The sequence below is a fragment of the Crocodylus siamensis genome, chromosome 3, assembly GCF_052110815.1.
Source record: "Crocodylus siamensis isolate JL-2025a chromosome 3, ASM5211081v1, whole genome shotgun sequence".
In the NCBI taxonomy this organism is placed as follows: domain Eukaryota; kingdom Metazoa; phylum Chordata; order Crocodylia; family Crocodylidae; genus Crocodylus; species Crocodylus siamensis.
The window spans coordinates 118,665,375-118,682,861 of record NC_143397.1 but is presented as its reverse complement, the minus strand read 5'-3'; the positions used below and the strand labels follow the sequence as shown (position 1 = coordinate 118,682,861).

Genomic DNA, 17,487 nt, shown 5'->3' with positions numbered 1-17,487 from the left:
CAGCTAAAATGATACATCTTCCATGTGTCAGGTATCCAGGTTGTAGCCATATTGCTCTAGAGGAAAACACAATCAGGCCTAATGGTAGAGGTGATATCTTTTATTAGACCAACAAGATTTTTGCAAAAAAATTTCTTTAATTGCAAGTTTTCAGGCACAGACACCTATCATTAGGGATCAGAGGAAAGATAGTAAAAGTTCTCCTGCGTAGTAATGAAAGTTCATCGATACTGAGATACTGCTCCTGCCATTGTTCAAGGTAATTTGCATCATCACAGAGCCTCATAAGAGAACTGAGAGACTCCTTACCAGCTAAGACCCGCCTGCTCAGAGGAGTATTCCATCTATTGACTGCTCGGTGAAATCTTATGAAATATGAATTTTCATTTCTACCCAGGAGAACTTTTACTATCTTTTCTCTGATGCCTGATGAAGGGTGTTTGTGCCTGAAAACTTGCAATTAAAGAATTTTTTTGCAAAAATCTTGCTGGTCTAATAAAAGATATCACCTCTACTACAAGCCCTGTAGTTGCTGTGCATTAAGTTTAGTACCTGTAATAACACGTACTAACTCAATGCACAGTAACCAGTGCTACTAAGCAGTAGTGCTGGTGCATGTCATTTTAGTTATGCTAATGTGCAGTAAATAATTCTTCTGTGCATTAGCACAATAGCACAGCTTTTGCTGTGACGTGCTAATGCACAGTATAATTAGTCTATTGCATATTTAGCATCTCATGTAGACGCGCCCTGTATTTCCTTAACTCACTAATGAGAATGTTACATGAGACATTGTCAAAATCCTTGAGAAGTCAAAGTATACCACATCCAATGCTCTCCCGTCACCCACAGAGCTTGTCACACCATCATAAAAGGAAATCAGGTTGCTCAGGCATGACTTACTCTTGGTGAGTCTATGCTGGCTGTTCCTGATCACCTTGTTCTCCTTTGGGTGTTTCACAATGGATTCCTTGAGGATTTGCTCCATGATCTTTCCAGGTATGGAGATCAGGCTGACTGCTCTGTAATTCCCCAATCTTCCTTCACTACCCTCAGATGCATCCCATCCAACCCTGTCAACTTGAAAACATCTAGCTTTTTTAAGTAATCCCTAACCCCTTCTGCCGTTACTCCAGGCTTTGGTCTCCTTCCTTATCTCCACTTCCAACTCCAGTTGTCATCTGGTAGCTGCCCCTATTAGTGAAAACTGAAGTTAAAAAGGCATCACATACTTAAGACTTCTCTGTATTGTCTGTTGTTATGTTGCCTTCTGCTTTCCATAAGGGACTTATGGGTTCTTTGGCCTTCCTCTTACTTTTGACATACCTGTATAATCCCTGTTTATTGCCTTTTATGGCCTTTGCCAGCTGTATCTCAGATTGTGCCTTCCTGATTTTCTCCCTGTATGCCTATGCAATACTCTCATATTCTTTCCTAGTACCATGACGAATTTTCCATTTCTTATAATTAGGGACCTACTTAAATTGTAGTTTTGCAATTGTTGCAGAAACCACAAAAAATGTCATCATAAAAGGTTTCTGCGATCACCATGAAAAATGGTATTTCCTGCAATTTTGTGCAGGATCGCCGCTCCCAGCACCCTCCCCCCCCAAAAAAAAACCCCAAACCCACCTCACTGGAATACAAAGAAAACATGGCAATCCCTGCAGCCATAGAGCACATGGTTTGAGAGAGCTACTAAGAGGCTGAGCTAGTGACAAAGACAGTGAAGATGCCAGTCAGGAAAGCAAAAGGGTTTCCCTGCCATGTTTTAAGAAATCAGCTACAATGTTGCAGCAATGCTACAGTCTGAAGATGACATGTAAAAAGAAATCCAAGAAAGCTAAATATATTTCAGCTTAGGAACTGTAAGGCAGTTCCCTGTAGCAACCCTGCATGCAGATTGTGGTAAATTGTTTTGTTCATTGTGGAATATGGCTCTGGATGCGTCAAGGAAAAACAGCACTGATTGGCATTTAGAGTCCAAATTACCTATAAAACAAAACCTTGCTACAGAGGCTGAAGGTCAAAGCGAGAAACAAGCAACTATTATGTCCTCAGTCTTTAAAAGAACCACTGAAAGCAGCTTGACAAGAAATGAGGCTGCATTTGCACTAGTGGAAACATTTATAACCACCAACATTCCTCTGGAGAAAATTGATAACCCCAAATTAATGGACTACTTAGACAAACGTGTGCCACACGTGGGCAATTTCCCGTGTGTGAACAAGCTTCAACAAGATCATATACCAGGAGTAATTGTTTCTTATGTTCAGTCTACAGAATCTGCATTGGCAGAATATTAATCAATCTCAATTGTAGCAGACAAAGCAGCAGATGCCCCAGATAAGTATGTTCTGCACATTTTATTTGTACCTGGGAGCTGGATAGACTGCAACCAGCCTATTTTTCAAACAGAGCTGGTTCACCTTGCATTTGTCAGGTTTTTTTTACCATGGCACAGGTACTAGAAAAATGGCACATCAATTGATGCGCCATACCACACATGTAGACACTGACCAAGAGCAAATTGCTTCTGGTCAGCCTAGGCATCAGGGGGATGCAGAGGGTGGGGAGAGCTGTCCCAGCTCAGCAGGATGCTGCCTGCCAGCTCCATGGAGATCAAGACATGTCCCAATCTCCACATGGCTGGGAGGCAGCTGCCCAGCAGCCAGGACAGCTCCCCCCACCCTGCTTGGGGCCAACCTGAACTCTACCTGGCTGGGAGAGAGCTGTCTGCAAAGCTAAGACAGCTCTCCTCCCCCACCCTCCAGAGCTCAGGGCTAAGGCCCTGTGCCCTGCCAGCTCAGAGCTGCCATCTGGGGGAGCCTGGAGGTCCCCCTGGCTATTACAGGGGTCCAGACCCCATGCCACACTTCCTCCCCAAACACAGACTCCCTCCAACCCTCCCTCCCCCAATGAAGACCCCACCACCAACCCCACCATCCACCACCAATAAAGCACCCTCTTCCCCATGCAGATTATGTATGTTGTGGTTTTGTGTGCCCTCCTGGGGTGGGGGGCAATGGGGTGGAGGTACCTACAGAGTAGATCCTGGGGACAGGCACCCAGCACCCAGGCCTCTGGGTGTGGACCCCCACTACCATGGGTGTGGACCCCGTGGTGAGGCTGGCAAGCAGGATGTTTCCCCCAGGGTGAGGGTGGCTGCTGATCTACCTGAACAACTGGCTCCCCATCCTACAGCATGGGGCCAGGGCCTCCAGGGCCCCTGTGTGTTCTTGGCCCTACTTCAGGGGAGGACCAGATTGAGTGCAGGAGCAGGGGGACCTGGCTGCTGGAGGTGCTGGTGCACCTCAGTCTGAGCCCACTGGGGGGCTTGCTGCTGGTGGTGGGTAGCTGACAGGGGGCAGGTAAGGCCAGGGGCTGGGCAGTGGGCACCAGGAGGGAGATTGCCAGGGTCAGGATGGTATCCAGTAGGGCTGTGCAAAGCTTTGGTCTCTGATTCGATTCAGCAGAGATTTGGCCTTATTCGGTGGCTGAATTTCCAGATCTGAATTGAATCAGGATACCCTTTAAACTCTCCGAATCACTTGGAACCCTCCAAATTGATGATTTGGACAGACACAGCTTTAAATGTTTTGTCTATATACCTTAAGGTAGCGGGGGGGCTCATGAATGCTGAGATGTGGGGTGGATGGAGCGTCCCACAGGACTGCGGGGGTCCCCCAACTGCACTCAGCACTGGACCCAGAAGTGTACCAGAAGCACTTCCAGCCCACTTCTGGGTCTGCTGCAGAGCGTGCCAGGGACACCCCCTCCTCCCCAGCTCAACAACTGGTGCCTCCTGGGTCTGGGGGGCACCCAGGGTCTTCCTGCAGCCCATTGCTGAACTGGGAAGGCATGAGAGGGAGGGTCCCTCTCAAGCTCGGCAATGGACTCAGAAGTGGACGAGAAGTACTTCCGGTCCACTTCCAGATTCGCTGCTGAGTACGTGTCCCCCTCCCCCCCCTTGCTCCTGTGAGATGCTCCATCCACCCCACCATCACAGCATTCATAAGCCGTGCCTGGTACCTCAAGGTATGTAGAAAAAACATTTAAAGCTGTGTCTATGGCCGAATCTCTGATTCTCTTCTTCCGATTCAGATTCAGCCAAATTGAATTGTAGCAATGATCCGAATCAACTAATCAAACCACTGTCCCCGATTTGGGCTGAATCTGAATTGAATATGGCCCTGTTTCGCACACCCCTAGTATCCAGCACCCGGTGGTCCTCTTCTGTAGCCTCCACTGCCCTGGCCACCATGGCGATCTGCCACCCCTGGGCCTCTTGAGGGCAAATTGCCTGCTCTCCTCAGGGGCCAGGAGTCTTTCCCAGAACACCCAGTCCTCCCAGTCCCTGTCCCACTTGCATGCAGCATCCTCAGCATGCTAGACCTGCTCCTCCACCTGCCACTTCACCATGGTGACCCAATTGTCCAGCAGTAGCATCCAGTCTTGCCATCACTGTTGGAGGTGGCACAAACAGACATTTAAACACCCAAAGAGAAGGGTGTTTGTACCCAAAAGCTTGTAAAGAACAATTTTTCCAACTATTTAGTTGGTCTAATAAAAGATACCACATTTACCCAAAGAAACTTCCCTGCCTAAAGTGAAATAGGCATTGGACTTGATGTTTTGGTAGCTTCCCAATGAGCTTGCACGGGGCCTGAAGGTTTAGTGCTGGACAGCCATTGGCTAAAACAAGTGTATCCTGAATGGTTACTTTGGCCATAGTTACATTATTATGTGCTGGAAGGAGGAAAGGAAGATTCCTTCCCTGAACAAGACATGGTTATTTTGGTCATAAGCTGCATGAATTGCTCATCATTGAATTTTACCATCCAGGAAAGGATGAGTCAAATTGACAGATCTTGTGTAAAGACTCCTTCAGAACACCCAGATCTTCCTGAGGAATGAATGCACTTACACAGTTTCATAAGCCACTGCAAGGGGATCATAGATGTAACAAACTTCCAACAATCTCTGTTGATCATTTACAAAGAGCAGTTTTCTGAAGTTAACAGCTGAATCAAACCTAGTGGATTGTCATGAGAACAAAAAAAGGCAGATCTATCCCATTGCTAAAATTAAAATTCCTGTTCTAAATCAGAGTTCTTCAGGAAAAGGGGGGGTGGGGAAACAAATTAACAAAAAATACCGTTTCTTTTCTTAATTATTCTGACATAGCTGAACCATTTTTTTTCCTTAAAATATTTCAGAACAATTCAGCTCAAGGCAGAAATCAAGTCTGGAAAATATCAAACTGAAAAGTTGAAGTTTGGCAAAATTATAAAAAAATTATTAGAGAGACATTTCTAATGAGGAATGTAAGACAACCTTAACCATAGTGATTGCTATCAACTCTGTACTTAATAGTGTGTCAATACTTTCAATACCACTATTAGTATTGACACTACAATTGTGTTTGACTAGGCATGTGTGTAGCTTATCATAGAAAGAAAAGAGGATGGAAAAGGAAAGCTCTGGATATTAAACAATAATTAGCATGTACAGAGAGTCTAAAACACTCTAAAATGACACTGGACACACAAAGCTGGAAGTTACTAGTAAGGCTATCTTAGGGACAGTATCCAAAGCACTCAACTAGGGAACATTTTTTGTTTGTGCAAGTTATTTATGGGAAACAAAAAGTAGGGAATTATTTTCCACAAAAAAATTAAGATTAGAAACTCTTTATATGGACAGGGAAGACTGAAAGGAATACAGAGTGCATGTAAGTGAAAGCAGCAAACATTATATGCTACTAAATAAAGGTTGACAAATCATGATTAAAAAAAGAATAAAAGACTTCACAGAAAGGACAACACGGCTGATTGATAAATCTGCATTATCCCCAGAGAAGAAAAGATCATAAGAAAGCAATTTCTCCAACAAAATCTGCAAAAGGTTTCAGGTAAAAGTGAAACTAGATCTATTAAATATGTTCCTCTGAATTTCTACATCTCACAATATGAAAATCAACAGTGTATAAAAAAACCCGAAACTGCCAATTATATTAGAAGATGCATTTTAAATTTAAATTAAATTTCTTGAATGAAGAATCAGTGTGCTATAACAGAAAAAGCACAGGACCATATGGTATATACAGTCATAGTCTTAAAAGTTTCAGACAAAATCTCCTTTGTCTAGTTAGTAGAATCCATAATAAAAATTACAGAGGAATATGGCCTCCTAGAAAGAATGCAGTAAGCTGCCATTATACAAGAAAGACTGATCAATAAATGACCGTGGAGTTTGCTGAGCAATTTCTTTTTTTAAACGGATAAGTATAATATACTAAAATATTAACAAGAAAATTGGGGAAATAATCATGCATGAAGATCAGTCAAATTTTATTACTCTGAGGAAATCTTTATCTGTAATGTATATTGAATTTTTCCTCTACAGCAATGACAGAAAAATCCCCTTTGCTATGATGCTGACAAGACCTTATGAGTGAGGCATGTATCCATGTATTTGGACTCAATTGTAGAAAAAAATAGTCTTCTCACTCTCAAAAGCTAACATTTTGGTAAGAAGTTTCCACACTGAAGCTAGATTGTTCTGTCTCTATGAAGTCCTGCCTGGGTACAAAGTGGACCCAATCCATCCATTTAGGAGCTCTGGAAAAATATTAAGTTGGGAGGCACAACTTTTCTCATTTTTTTCCTGGGGTGTTTGGAGTTACAAAGCGGGCGTGGATTACACACCATCCATTAGAGTAGCACAAGTTGGTGTCTTCTTTGCTCCCCACTCATTCCTTCTATCAGCCTCTTTACTGGTAATTTACTGGCTGGGGAAAACACAAAATGAGCAGTACCTGGACCCACTGAGGGCTGTTGGACAGATTCTGTTTTGTGTATTGGGCCATAGGTGGATTCAGGTCCCTAACTCACCTTAAATATCTGAAATACACCTAATGTGAAAGGGTGGGCCCTTGTCCTCCTTCTTGCTGTTTTTTTTTGACTCCATCTTAAGGGTCAGATGATAGCATATTGCAAAAATAGACATATTCTTGGATTTTCAGGATTTGAACAGGGTGGAATAAAATTTCACTTAGGTACCTAAATCCATTTAGATGACCAATAGATGGAGGCTGCATAATTCTACCTTGGCAAGAATTAATAACAATCCAGAAAAAATAGTAGTTGAGAGAGGCCCCACATAAGGAGGTCCACTATGCCCACCGTAATTTGCTGTGGTAAATAAGCTGGTAGCTAGAAATGAAAAAAGTTAAATAAAAATTATTAGACCTAAAACTGAATTGAAATATAAATTACCCAAACCACACAGCAAATTATATAGTGTATATCATGGTGATACATATGGTGACATATATTGTCTATCACAATGATATACAATACATAAACCATGCAGATGACATATTGTAACTACTGTAACCTTGTTTTCAGTAACAAAGTTTTTCAAGATCTTGTTATACTGGTTGTTTCCAAATCACAGTTTTCATAGGGAGTTTGCTTGCCCTCTAGAAGGCGTCTCTAGTTCCAACATAAATTAATTTAGGGAAGCTCTGTGGGCTGTTACAGAGGGAGTCAGACAAGACTATGAAGCTATAAATTATTTTTCATTTACTATCTATGTTAATGAAATATAACATTGTAGAAATGTTCCAAGATTTCATATATTTTTTCCACAGGCCTCTAGAAAAATAATTTTATGGGTGCATATGGAAATATACACACTACACTAATTTTTAAAACTAATTTCTCTTCTCCTAAAACAGGAGAGGATAGAAAGAATCTGGAATAAACAATCTAAATTAGGTAGACAGTAATGTATTGTGTATAAATTGATTGTTCCTTGCTCCTTACATTTTGTGTGTGATCTGAGTAAAAATATCATAACTTTTTTCAAAAAGACAGAAGGAACTGTTGCTAGTTATGTATGAAACTTTAAAATAGCTCAATTTTTCAGTAGACTTTGAAGTCATTGCTAAACAATTTGGTACATTTGATCAATCTCTGTACACCAAAGAAAGACACTTTAACAAACTGGTTTTTCCTCAGTTAATTAAGAAAAGCCACTTCTAGTAAATAAACTCATAAAATGGATAACTTAATAAGAATTCAGGAGATAGAAGAATGAGTTTGACTCTTCATGTCTGATTGAAGCTCTTTGAATACAGATTATCACCTATTTTTAATAAGACATCTCAAAAATAACTAACATGGGTTCTGGGAGGAGTTTTGGATGCACTATTCCAGACAGATGTAATGATCTAATTTAAGAAATACTTTGATGGTAATAATACTTTAAGGATAGAGTAATTAGCAACTGTAAACACTTTCAGTACATATCTTTGCTCAATAGGGAATGAATAAGTATTAGCCATTAGGGCTGTGTGAAACAGCACCGTTCCGTCTCGACTTGCATTTCAACATTTCCACAAAACAATGTTTCAGTTCAAATTTCATTTTGATTTGACACTGCTGTTCTGTTTCGTTTTGTCTAAACAGTTTCGCTGTTTTGATGCTGTTTCAACATTTCGCCCATAGTCTATAATGGGGAAGCACAAAAAAGCCTATAACTTGGTTATTTCTGGGCTGATTTGAATGGAACTTGCAGGAATGGTAGCCCCTTCAGAGGGCATGAAGCCTGCCAAGTTTCAAGGAGATAGATCCAGGGGTTCAGGGAAACTGCACCTCAAAGTCTTGAAAGCAAAAAACTCATGTGTATGTGTTAAGCCACAGCAGGGTCCAAACTGAAGGAGTAGTAGCCTCTGCTGAGGCAACGAAGCCTGCCAAGTTTCAAGGAGATAGATGCAGAGGTTTAGGAGAAACTGCACCTCAAACTGCAGACAAGCAAAACTTGTGACATGGGTGACACTGTGTTAAGGCGCAGCAGGGTGAAAGCTGCAGGGATGGTAGTCCCTGCTGCAGCCATGAAGCCTGCCAGCTGTCAAAGAGATAGGTACAGGGGAAGTCTGGGTTCTGGGGCCCTGCACCTCTAGCTGCTGACAGGCAAAACTTGTCATGGGTGGGTGACCCCGTGTGTGTGTTAAGGTGCGTCCTCACTCAGCTGACACCAAGTCAGAAAGCAGGGCAGTTCAAACAATGTTGCCTTTTATGCAGTTTTTCCATCCCTCCCCCAGAGCACTGGGATTGGAAGGGACCTCAGGGAAGAATGACAGTCACTGGCCAGCTACACAGTCAAAAATAAGAGCACTCCTTCCCCTTCACTTCCCCCCCTTCCTCTCATTACTGTAGTTTCCGTTTCCCTGCAGGCAAGCCCAGCTTGAGCTTTGAAACTCAAAATGTTTAAAAATTTTTTAAACATTTTGACTTGCCTCATTTCAAGTCTGTTTCGAAGCTCTCTGTTTCATTTTGATTTCGCTGTTTCGAGCTCGAAACGAGTTGAAACAGTGTCAAAACAAAACTGCCAGTGAAATTTTGCACAGCCCTATTAGCCATGATCCCTGGTAAGACCTTGTTCTGGACTTGGGTGCATAAAGCATAAATTACCATGAAAGATAACATATTTAGCAGCTTCATCCCTCTACCTCTCCTGGTGAGCCTGTGCCACTGTGCAGAAAAAGAATTCAAAGTTTATGGGGCCAAAACAAGAGAGCAGATAAGTGGAAGCATTCCAGTATAGTGTAGTAGTTAGGATGCCCAGCTAGCTTGGGGGAGTTCTGGCTTTTGGCCCCTACGTTTTTTATTAAACAGTCATTAGATAAAATGCTATTGATTTCAGCAGCACTTAGGTGACTGAGTAGGGATTAGTTACTTAAATATCTTTCAGGATCTAGGGGTGCAGACAGAAGTGACAATTTTCACTGGATCTGGCCACAGAAAGCAGTCTATGGCTGTGACCAAACACAGTTTCATGGCAGACAGCTTCAAAAATGCCAATCCAGTGAAAATCTGACCCCTCATTCCATGAGATATCAGGAAAAGATGTTTCAAAAAGTAGTGTATTTTGTAATTTGTGTCGGCAAAGCTCCCAGCCTGTTGCTGTTTCCAGAATGGGAGGGGGAAAAGGGAGCAAGGGAAGTTCAGTCTGGGGGGGGTTCAGCCCCTCCCCGCAGGGGGTGGGATAGGTGTATTGGATGAAGTGATGGGGGAACTCCAATCCATCCACCCCACCCTTCAGCACCAGCTGGGGAAGCCCAAGAATGAGATCCCTCTGCTGCCATTCCCCCTTCCCATCCTGAAAACAGTCAGCACTGGTGGAGATCTGGGGCTGTTGCTATGGGAACCTGGCTGCAGTTTCCCAGCCGGCAGCTAGATTCCCCTCCCCGCTGGAACCAACAGTGAACTTCTGATTGGTCTTGGATAACCGTGTAACTCAGGACGCTTTGCAAAAATAGTTCTGAGTTGCAGCTTGGAACTACATTTCTCTCTGCACCCTAGGTCTTGGATGGAGTTTCTGGATCCCAGTTGGGATTAGATGTGAACTAAGTGCTGACCTGCTCAGTCCTGTCAAAACAGGATAGTTTTATATATACTGGGCACTTCTGCATGTGCATTTGATCCAAGTTCAGTTTACTTGCAAGTAAGCTACTTGCAAGTAAACGCTCCTGGGCAGGCTCCACGGTGACCGCCTCTGCTACAGCCAGAGGGGCTTTCACTTGGTTGTGCTCCAGGCTATTGTGGACCACCATGGCACCTTCATGAATGTGAGTGCCAGCTGGGTAGCCATGGCCCACAACACCTATGTGTTCTGCAATTCTGCCCTGCCAGCCCTGGTGGAGAGTGGCTACTTCATGCTGGGGATGATTGTGGTTGACGATGGTGATCCACTGCGCCCAGAAGTCCTTAACCTTTATGTGGCACTGCTGCGCTGCCCACCCTCTCACATCTGGCCTGACAGCCCCTCATACACATGGACGTTGGAGCACACACCCCTCATGAAATCCCAGTGCACCTCTGCATTCACCCCACAGCTCCACAAGGTCACCACTCTCCTCCTGTGACCAGTTGGGGGCCTGGTTGGTGGGCACAGCTGTGGGTGATGACGAGGCCATCAGGGCTCCAGCACAAGCTATCCAGGCCTCTGTGCAGCTGTCCCTGGGCAGTTGCCTGCAGTGCTTAGCACAGGGACATGGTATGGGACTGGGAGCTGCATAGTGAGGCAATGCCCCATAGCAACAGAAGGCTCTGGGCAGGTTCCTGGGGGTAGGCTGCAGGCAGCTGGAGCTGGCACCAGTGGCCAGGAGCTTCCTGCAGCTAGGCCTTGGTGCTAGCAGGCCTGGCAAGAGCCTGGAGCGCCCTGAAGCCCTGGATGACTTGGGCCTGGCAGCTGTGTGGCACTGGCTGGCAAGCCAACTCTCAGGATCTCAATATTGCGCTGTTAGACAGGAGGGTGTGACACAATTGCACATATACAAACACACACATCAATTAGGCACATACACACACACTATCAGCTCAGGCACATACACATCCAAACCAGCCTAGGCACATGCATACCTATCACTAATTCAAGCCCATACACACTCCAAAAATTAGACAACAATCAGTTGTCAATACCCACATACTTCGTACATGGATTACTAATTAGTATATCGCACACAATTATATATATATTCACTGGTTCATACACATACCACCCACCTACACATACAGGTGAGTTCCTAACTTGGATGGTACAGTATATATGTGTGTGTTTGGGGTACTTGGGATACCTGGGGGAAGGTTAAGGTGAGAGAGAAAGTGTAAGGAGTGAAAGTTGCTGGAACCGGGATTAGAACTGGTGGACTAGAGAGAAGCCGGGCTGAAGAACTGAGGCTTGGGGTTACTTAAGGTCAAGTGGCCCCAGGGTTACTCAAGGTCACTGGTACAAGGGAAAAAGCCCGATGGCAAGGAGGAGACAGCCAGGAAAGAGAGACAGGCTGAAACCTGGGAGCTTGGGGCTGAAAACAGAGGCAGAGAACTGGGAGCTTGGGGGGCAGATAAGTGGCGGCAAGGAGGAAACAGTCAGGAAACAGACAAAAACCCAACTCAGGGTTTCGAAATAACAGGTTTATTAAACAGACAACATACTACACAGCCCCATGAAGTTATTGGTTCACACACACACACACACACACTCTTACACAATGGCAGCAGTGGAAGAGTTGGAGTCCAAGTAGAGAGGGATAGAAAAAGGCAGAAATGGTTAGGGAAGTAGAGGGAATGCATTTTAAAAAGAAAAACTGGGGGTTTTGCTACAGTGGCAGGGCTGCCCAGGAACAAATCTACTCCTGGTTGGCATCTACACATGCATTACTGCACAGTAACTAATCACAATTAAATTTGCTACTTGTATTTGCAGGTAGCAAATTTACTCATGAGTAGCATCATTTAGTGTGCAGTAAGTGTGCACATGTGTAGACACGTGTGCTTACTACTTAGTAAACTCCACTACTGCACAGTAAAGCATCTTCTGTAGATGCACCCACAGAGTTGCAGCTGCAGATGCCTGTGGACTTTTAGACTAGGGATAGAAATTATACATAAATTGGTATAAGTGATCGGAAACTGGTTCAAATCTGTAACACAACAGATGCACATAAACTACTTTCAAAATGGCCAAAACCACTTTAAGATAAACCTATATGGATGTAGTATTGGACTTAACTGATTTAGATTAAATTGGCTTATTGAACTTCTGTCCCAGAGCCCCTTCAGATTCAAGTTAACTCACAGACCCCCAGCATCTAAGGATGCTTTGCACCTCCCCTGCAAGCCCCCCTTCAGGGTGGGCAGGCTAGCCTTGACCCAAGCTGTCTGGTCCAACCAAGCAGGGAGGCATGCTTTAGCACCCCCCAACTTCTGGACTGGACCACTGCAGGCATGTGGCTGCATTTCTAGAATCAAAAGTGAATGTCTGTTCACTTGCATATTGATTCAATCTACATAGCTTAGACAACTTATGAAGATTGAATCGACGCAGCCTCTGGCTTTTTGACTGTCTGTGCTTAGCCTTAAATTCAAACGTGGAGAATTTACATCTCCAGGATTTGGCATCATCTGGGTGTGGGTTGTCAGGATTACAGTTTTGGACTATGGCATCTATATTCCATTTAAGTCCCACCCGGCATGCGCACATGTTCATTAAAGTGCTGTAATTACAGCACATTAAGTATAGTACCTATAATATCAGGTACTAACTTAATGCACCATAATCAGTGCTACTGTGCAATAATGCCAGTACGTCATATATTCTGTGATGCTAATGCATAGTAAATTCACTGTGACATGCTAATGTGCAATATAATTAGTCTACTGCACTTTTAGTGTCTCATGTAGACATGCCCACTTAGTACTTTTTAGATATGGCCTTCTGTGCCTATTGTCACAAATCCCACTGGAGATGCACCTCTGTACTGAGGGGTAGTCCATTGTCAATGTGTTACCAATGTTCCACTTAGCCCTATTTTGAGGGCTTAGGTGGGCCTTAAGTAGAACTCAGATTTGGAATGCTCTTCTACCTAATCTTTCCATTAACATCACTTAGAGTAAGACAATTGTCTTACAATGGGTCCTACCTAAAGGGCAGGGTATAGTCATGCTACCCAAAGATTGGAAAAGAAACTAAATGTGCCTGAGAGCCACATTTCAGTCTCTGCTTCCCCCTTTAGTTCAGAGCGGGGAAATTAACTTCATTAGCTGTTTTATTGGTGTAGTTTCTCTTCATTTCAATCTGTTTTTTGACCAGTTATGCAAAAGTGAAATAAAACAGAGTATCAGCCAGTTGCCACCTGTTTTGCTCTGTGTTTCCATCTATGAAAAGTGTATATTCCTTTACTTCTCCATATTCTCCAAGTGAGTAAAAAGCAAAAATCATGTTGTGGCCCATTGATTATACAAGCATTAGAAATGTAGATTTTAATAAGAAGAAAATGGCAATAGCACATCAGGTAACTTCATTTTCATTGCCTGATGGACTTAGCATCGGATGATGATGGTAGGTCTCCAAATGGTTTCCATACTGAATCCAGGAGCTTAATGTGAAACGGAATGTGGTATGGTAGGCTTCTCTACAGTGAATAATTTGTTTCTCTGAATAATATTAAAAATAGGAACTTTAAGAAGTTCTGCTCATCTGTATATTTCTAGTTACTAATCTTTTAAAATAATGTTGCAAATATATGTAAGTTGTGAAATGACTGTTTTGGAGACAGTTTTATTCCTGATATTTCAATGGAAATGGATTACAGGTATAATAACAGAAAAGTTTACAGTTTGAATTAAAAGTAGCAAAACAAACTGTAAACTTTAAGGATAAGTTTATGAAAGGTTTTTATGAAAGGTTTTTATTTCCAAATGACAGAAAATGAAATTATATATACCTCTTCTTGCAGCTTGATAGAAACTCACTGTAAAATAGATTTTATTATAGGCTGGTCTAGGAGATCAGCCTGTTATTCACAGTTCCTAATATATGACTTTAGTTTAACATGCCAAACTTTAACCATATGGAGTGACATTTTCCAGACCAGGTGTCTGTTTGAGTACTTTTTTATTGGTACAATTTCAGCCAAAACAAATCAGCTGTTTCTAAGGAAAAGGCCACAGAAAGTACATACTCTTTTCCATGTATTAAAATATTGTAGCAATGTTTGCTTTAAGCACTGAATAAGACAAGGTCCTCTAGAAAAAAAGGTGCTATGATCATGATTTGTAAATCAAAGTCATAATTTATACACATAGAACTATGGTTGCCAAGAGTTTTGGTTTGATGCTTTCTTATTTTTTGAGTGCTTGACTTTGCAACTTTAACAGTGTTCTTTTAGCATGGTTTTGTGTGTGTAATACCAGAAAATATATATAAATTATATTAGAGTTCAGTAAAGCTATCTGCAAGTTTTAGTTTTTTATTTTGCAAAGGAACTCTTTTCTAATGAAGTCAAGACACACAACAATTGAAGTCGAATGTTTTGCATTCCATGTACAAAAGGTATATTTGTCTCCTTAGCCTCCTTGAAAAAGTGCTGAGCATTTAAAACTTTCCAAAACCAAATCCTCTTTCACTTGAGGCCAAGCAAATGTTTCATCTGCAACTGTGAAAGTTATGAGCAAGTGAAAATGGGATCTCTTAATGGAAGATGAATTGCTACTTTAACTATAGTTTTGCTACAGGGAGAACTGCAATGAATATCCTTCTATAGGTGCACCCAAACATATAGCAGTTGATATTTACTGTAGAAACATCTTCAGTTTCTGGGATTCTGAAACTGAGCATTAGTAAGTATCGAGTCCTCACAACCTCCTTCTAAAGTGTTTCTATGATCTTTAGACACTGCACATAAACAGGAGATGAAACTACTGTATTGTGTAAAATCACCTCCTGATCTTCTGTAAACTTCTGTAAACTTTAACTTTTACCTCCTAATCTTCTGATATTTCTGGTAAACCTTTCTCTATACATTATTAACAAGACTATTTATCAATAGTACATTTATTTTGCTACATTTGAGAGAGGCTCTGCAGGAATCTCAGTCATGGGAATGCCCTTTTTTGCTTTATTTTTGTCACTCCAGATCATTAAGGACCAGAAGTTGCTGGTGATAGTTGGAGGGATGCTGCTGATTGATCTTTGCATCTTGATTTGCTGGCAGGTAGTGGATCCCTTAAGAAGGACAGTGGAAAAGTACAACATGGAGGTATGTCATGCACTCCCAAGTAATGCTTACTAGTGTATTAATATTTGCTTCTGCAGCTTTCAGGTTGACCTAGTTAAGGATGCATGAGAATATATTAAAAACATCACAGAGAGTTTTTGGTAATTTCATTTTTGCTTTAGTTTCCAATGATAGAAAGACATCCTATCTATATTCTAAATAAGGTGCTGCATCTGTCACTTTAAGAGGTTTTGAATGAAATAATGCTGTAAACACAGGAGGTTTCTCTGCTAAGAGTCTTTAAGAGATGCTGTTGCAATAAATAATAGATTATCAGAACCCATTAGCAGATTTCAGTAAGAACTCATGCAAGGTAAGTGCAGGAGAGGTCACTGCTTAGACTGCATTCTTATTGCAGATGTTCAGGAATTGTATTACCTTTATCTATATTTACTTTCAATAATAACACACACACCCACATGCACACTCATTAACATGTATCCTTACTGCTTCCATTTTACTGTCATTCCCAGAGAGGTCACACTGGAGTTATCAATTGTCAGGAGACTAATTACATAACACCACCTGTGCCTAGTTTCCAGAACTGTTGTATTTTCCTTGATAATAGATTCTGGAAGTAGGAGAATGGTCTCAAGAAATATAGGATCCTCACTGTGACGAAGAGAAAAAAATTGCATATATACTTTCTGTATGAAAGTCAGCACGTTTGGAAGTGCCTGAACTTACACCTAGCACATCACTAGGAAATAGAGATGTAATAACTTATCCAGAAGTGATTTTGTGTTGGTCAATATTTACTTTTCTGGAAGGAAGAAAATTATATTACCATCAGTGCCAGTAGTACCGTAAGACAAAGTCTGAGAGCTTATTCCATTATTTCTATATTGCATCATTTTTTTGTGAATGGGTTTTAGGGGGGTTTTTTTGGAAGGAGGCATGATTTGTTTCTCTTTTAGGTAGATATTTTTTTTAAACATTTTAGAGAAGTGTCTCCTAAAGTTAGATGTGCTCTTCCTGTTGGAGTACTTTGGAGCTGCCAGCAGTTCTCTCAACTGTTCACAAGAGGTTAAATTTTCCTTTTTAAAAGGTTGAGTCCAGATTCTATTCCTCCCCCTAAGACGTCCAAGTTGTTTTTGCCCTTAGCACAACTGACACATCTTAGCACAAATAACACATCTTACCTCGTGAAAGAGCTCCTATTCAAACTGGAGAGACATCATCCTCCCATTCTCTCAACAGGCAGCTTAATTTCAGCATCCAGTCTAATCCAGTTTGCTCAGAAAGGAGATGTCCTTTTGGGAACCAGCTCTCCCAGACAGAAGATACTATTCTCTACAAAGACCCACCCATCTTTTACCCAATAACCTAGTAATTTGGGCACCTGCCCCGGAGATGAAAGATCTGGATTTAGCCCCCTCTCATTCTGAGGTAGTTTGAATCCACATTTCTCATATCTTAGAAGAGTGTCCTTATGTGCAGATTGTGAGCTAAGTAAGGATGAGGTACCTACCCCTCCTTCCTATTGACCATTGGATCAAAAGGAAGACAAGAGTCACTGGGACCAAAAGAAGAACATGCAAGGTGGAGCCTAATTCAGCAGCTCAGTGATAAAGACCTTTTCTTGGAAGGCAGGGAGCCCTGGATTCTGGTCCCTCTTCCAGTTCCCAGTGCATTCTGTGCATTTTCCCCAGTGACTGTTCAGTGCAAAAAGCATAATCATCACTGAGAGTAGGGACTAGGATCCGGGGCTCTCTCTCATCCAGGAAAAAGGTTGTCCTTAGTGGGCTACTTAGTTAAACACTGCCTTGTAAGGCCCTTTCTTTGCAAATGGGAGATGTAGATTCCAGCCCTGCAGGTCAAGTGCCCACTGACTAGGCCATTGACCAAAAGATAACCTA

General features: G+C 42.3%; 1 protein-coding gene across 1 annotated transcript in view; it reads left to right on the top strand.

The window, feature by feature from the left end:
- GABBR2 (gamma-aminobutyric acid type B receptor subunit 2) overlaps positions 1-17,487 on the top strand; it is a 989,086-nt gene that overhangs the window by 740,368 nt on the left and 231,231 nt on the right. Inside the window, exon 13 of the mRNA XM_090039096.1 lies at positions 15,488-15,610. Coding sequence (XP_089895222.1) covers positions 15,488-15,610 — 123 coding nt within the window. The remainder of the gene's footprint in view (positions 1-15,487; positions 15,611-17,487) is intronic.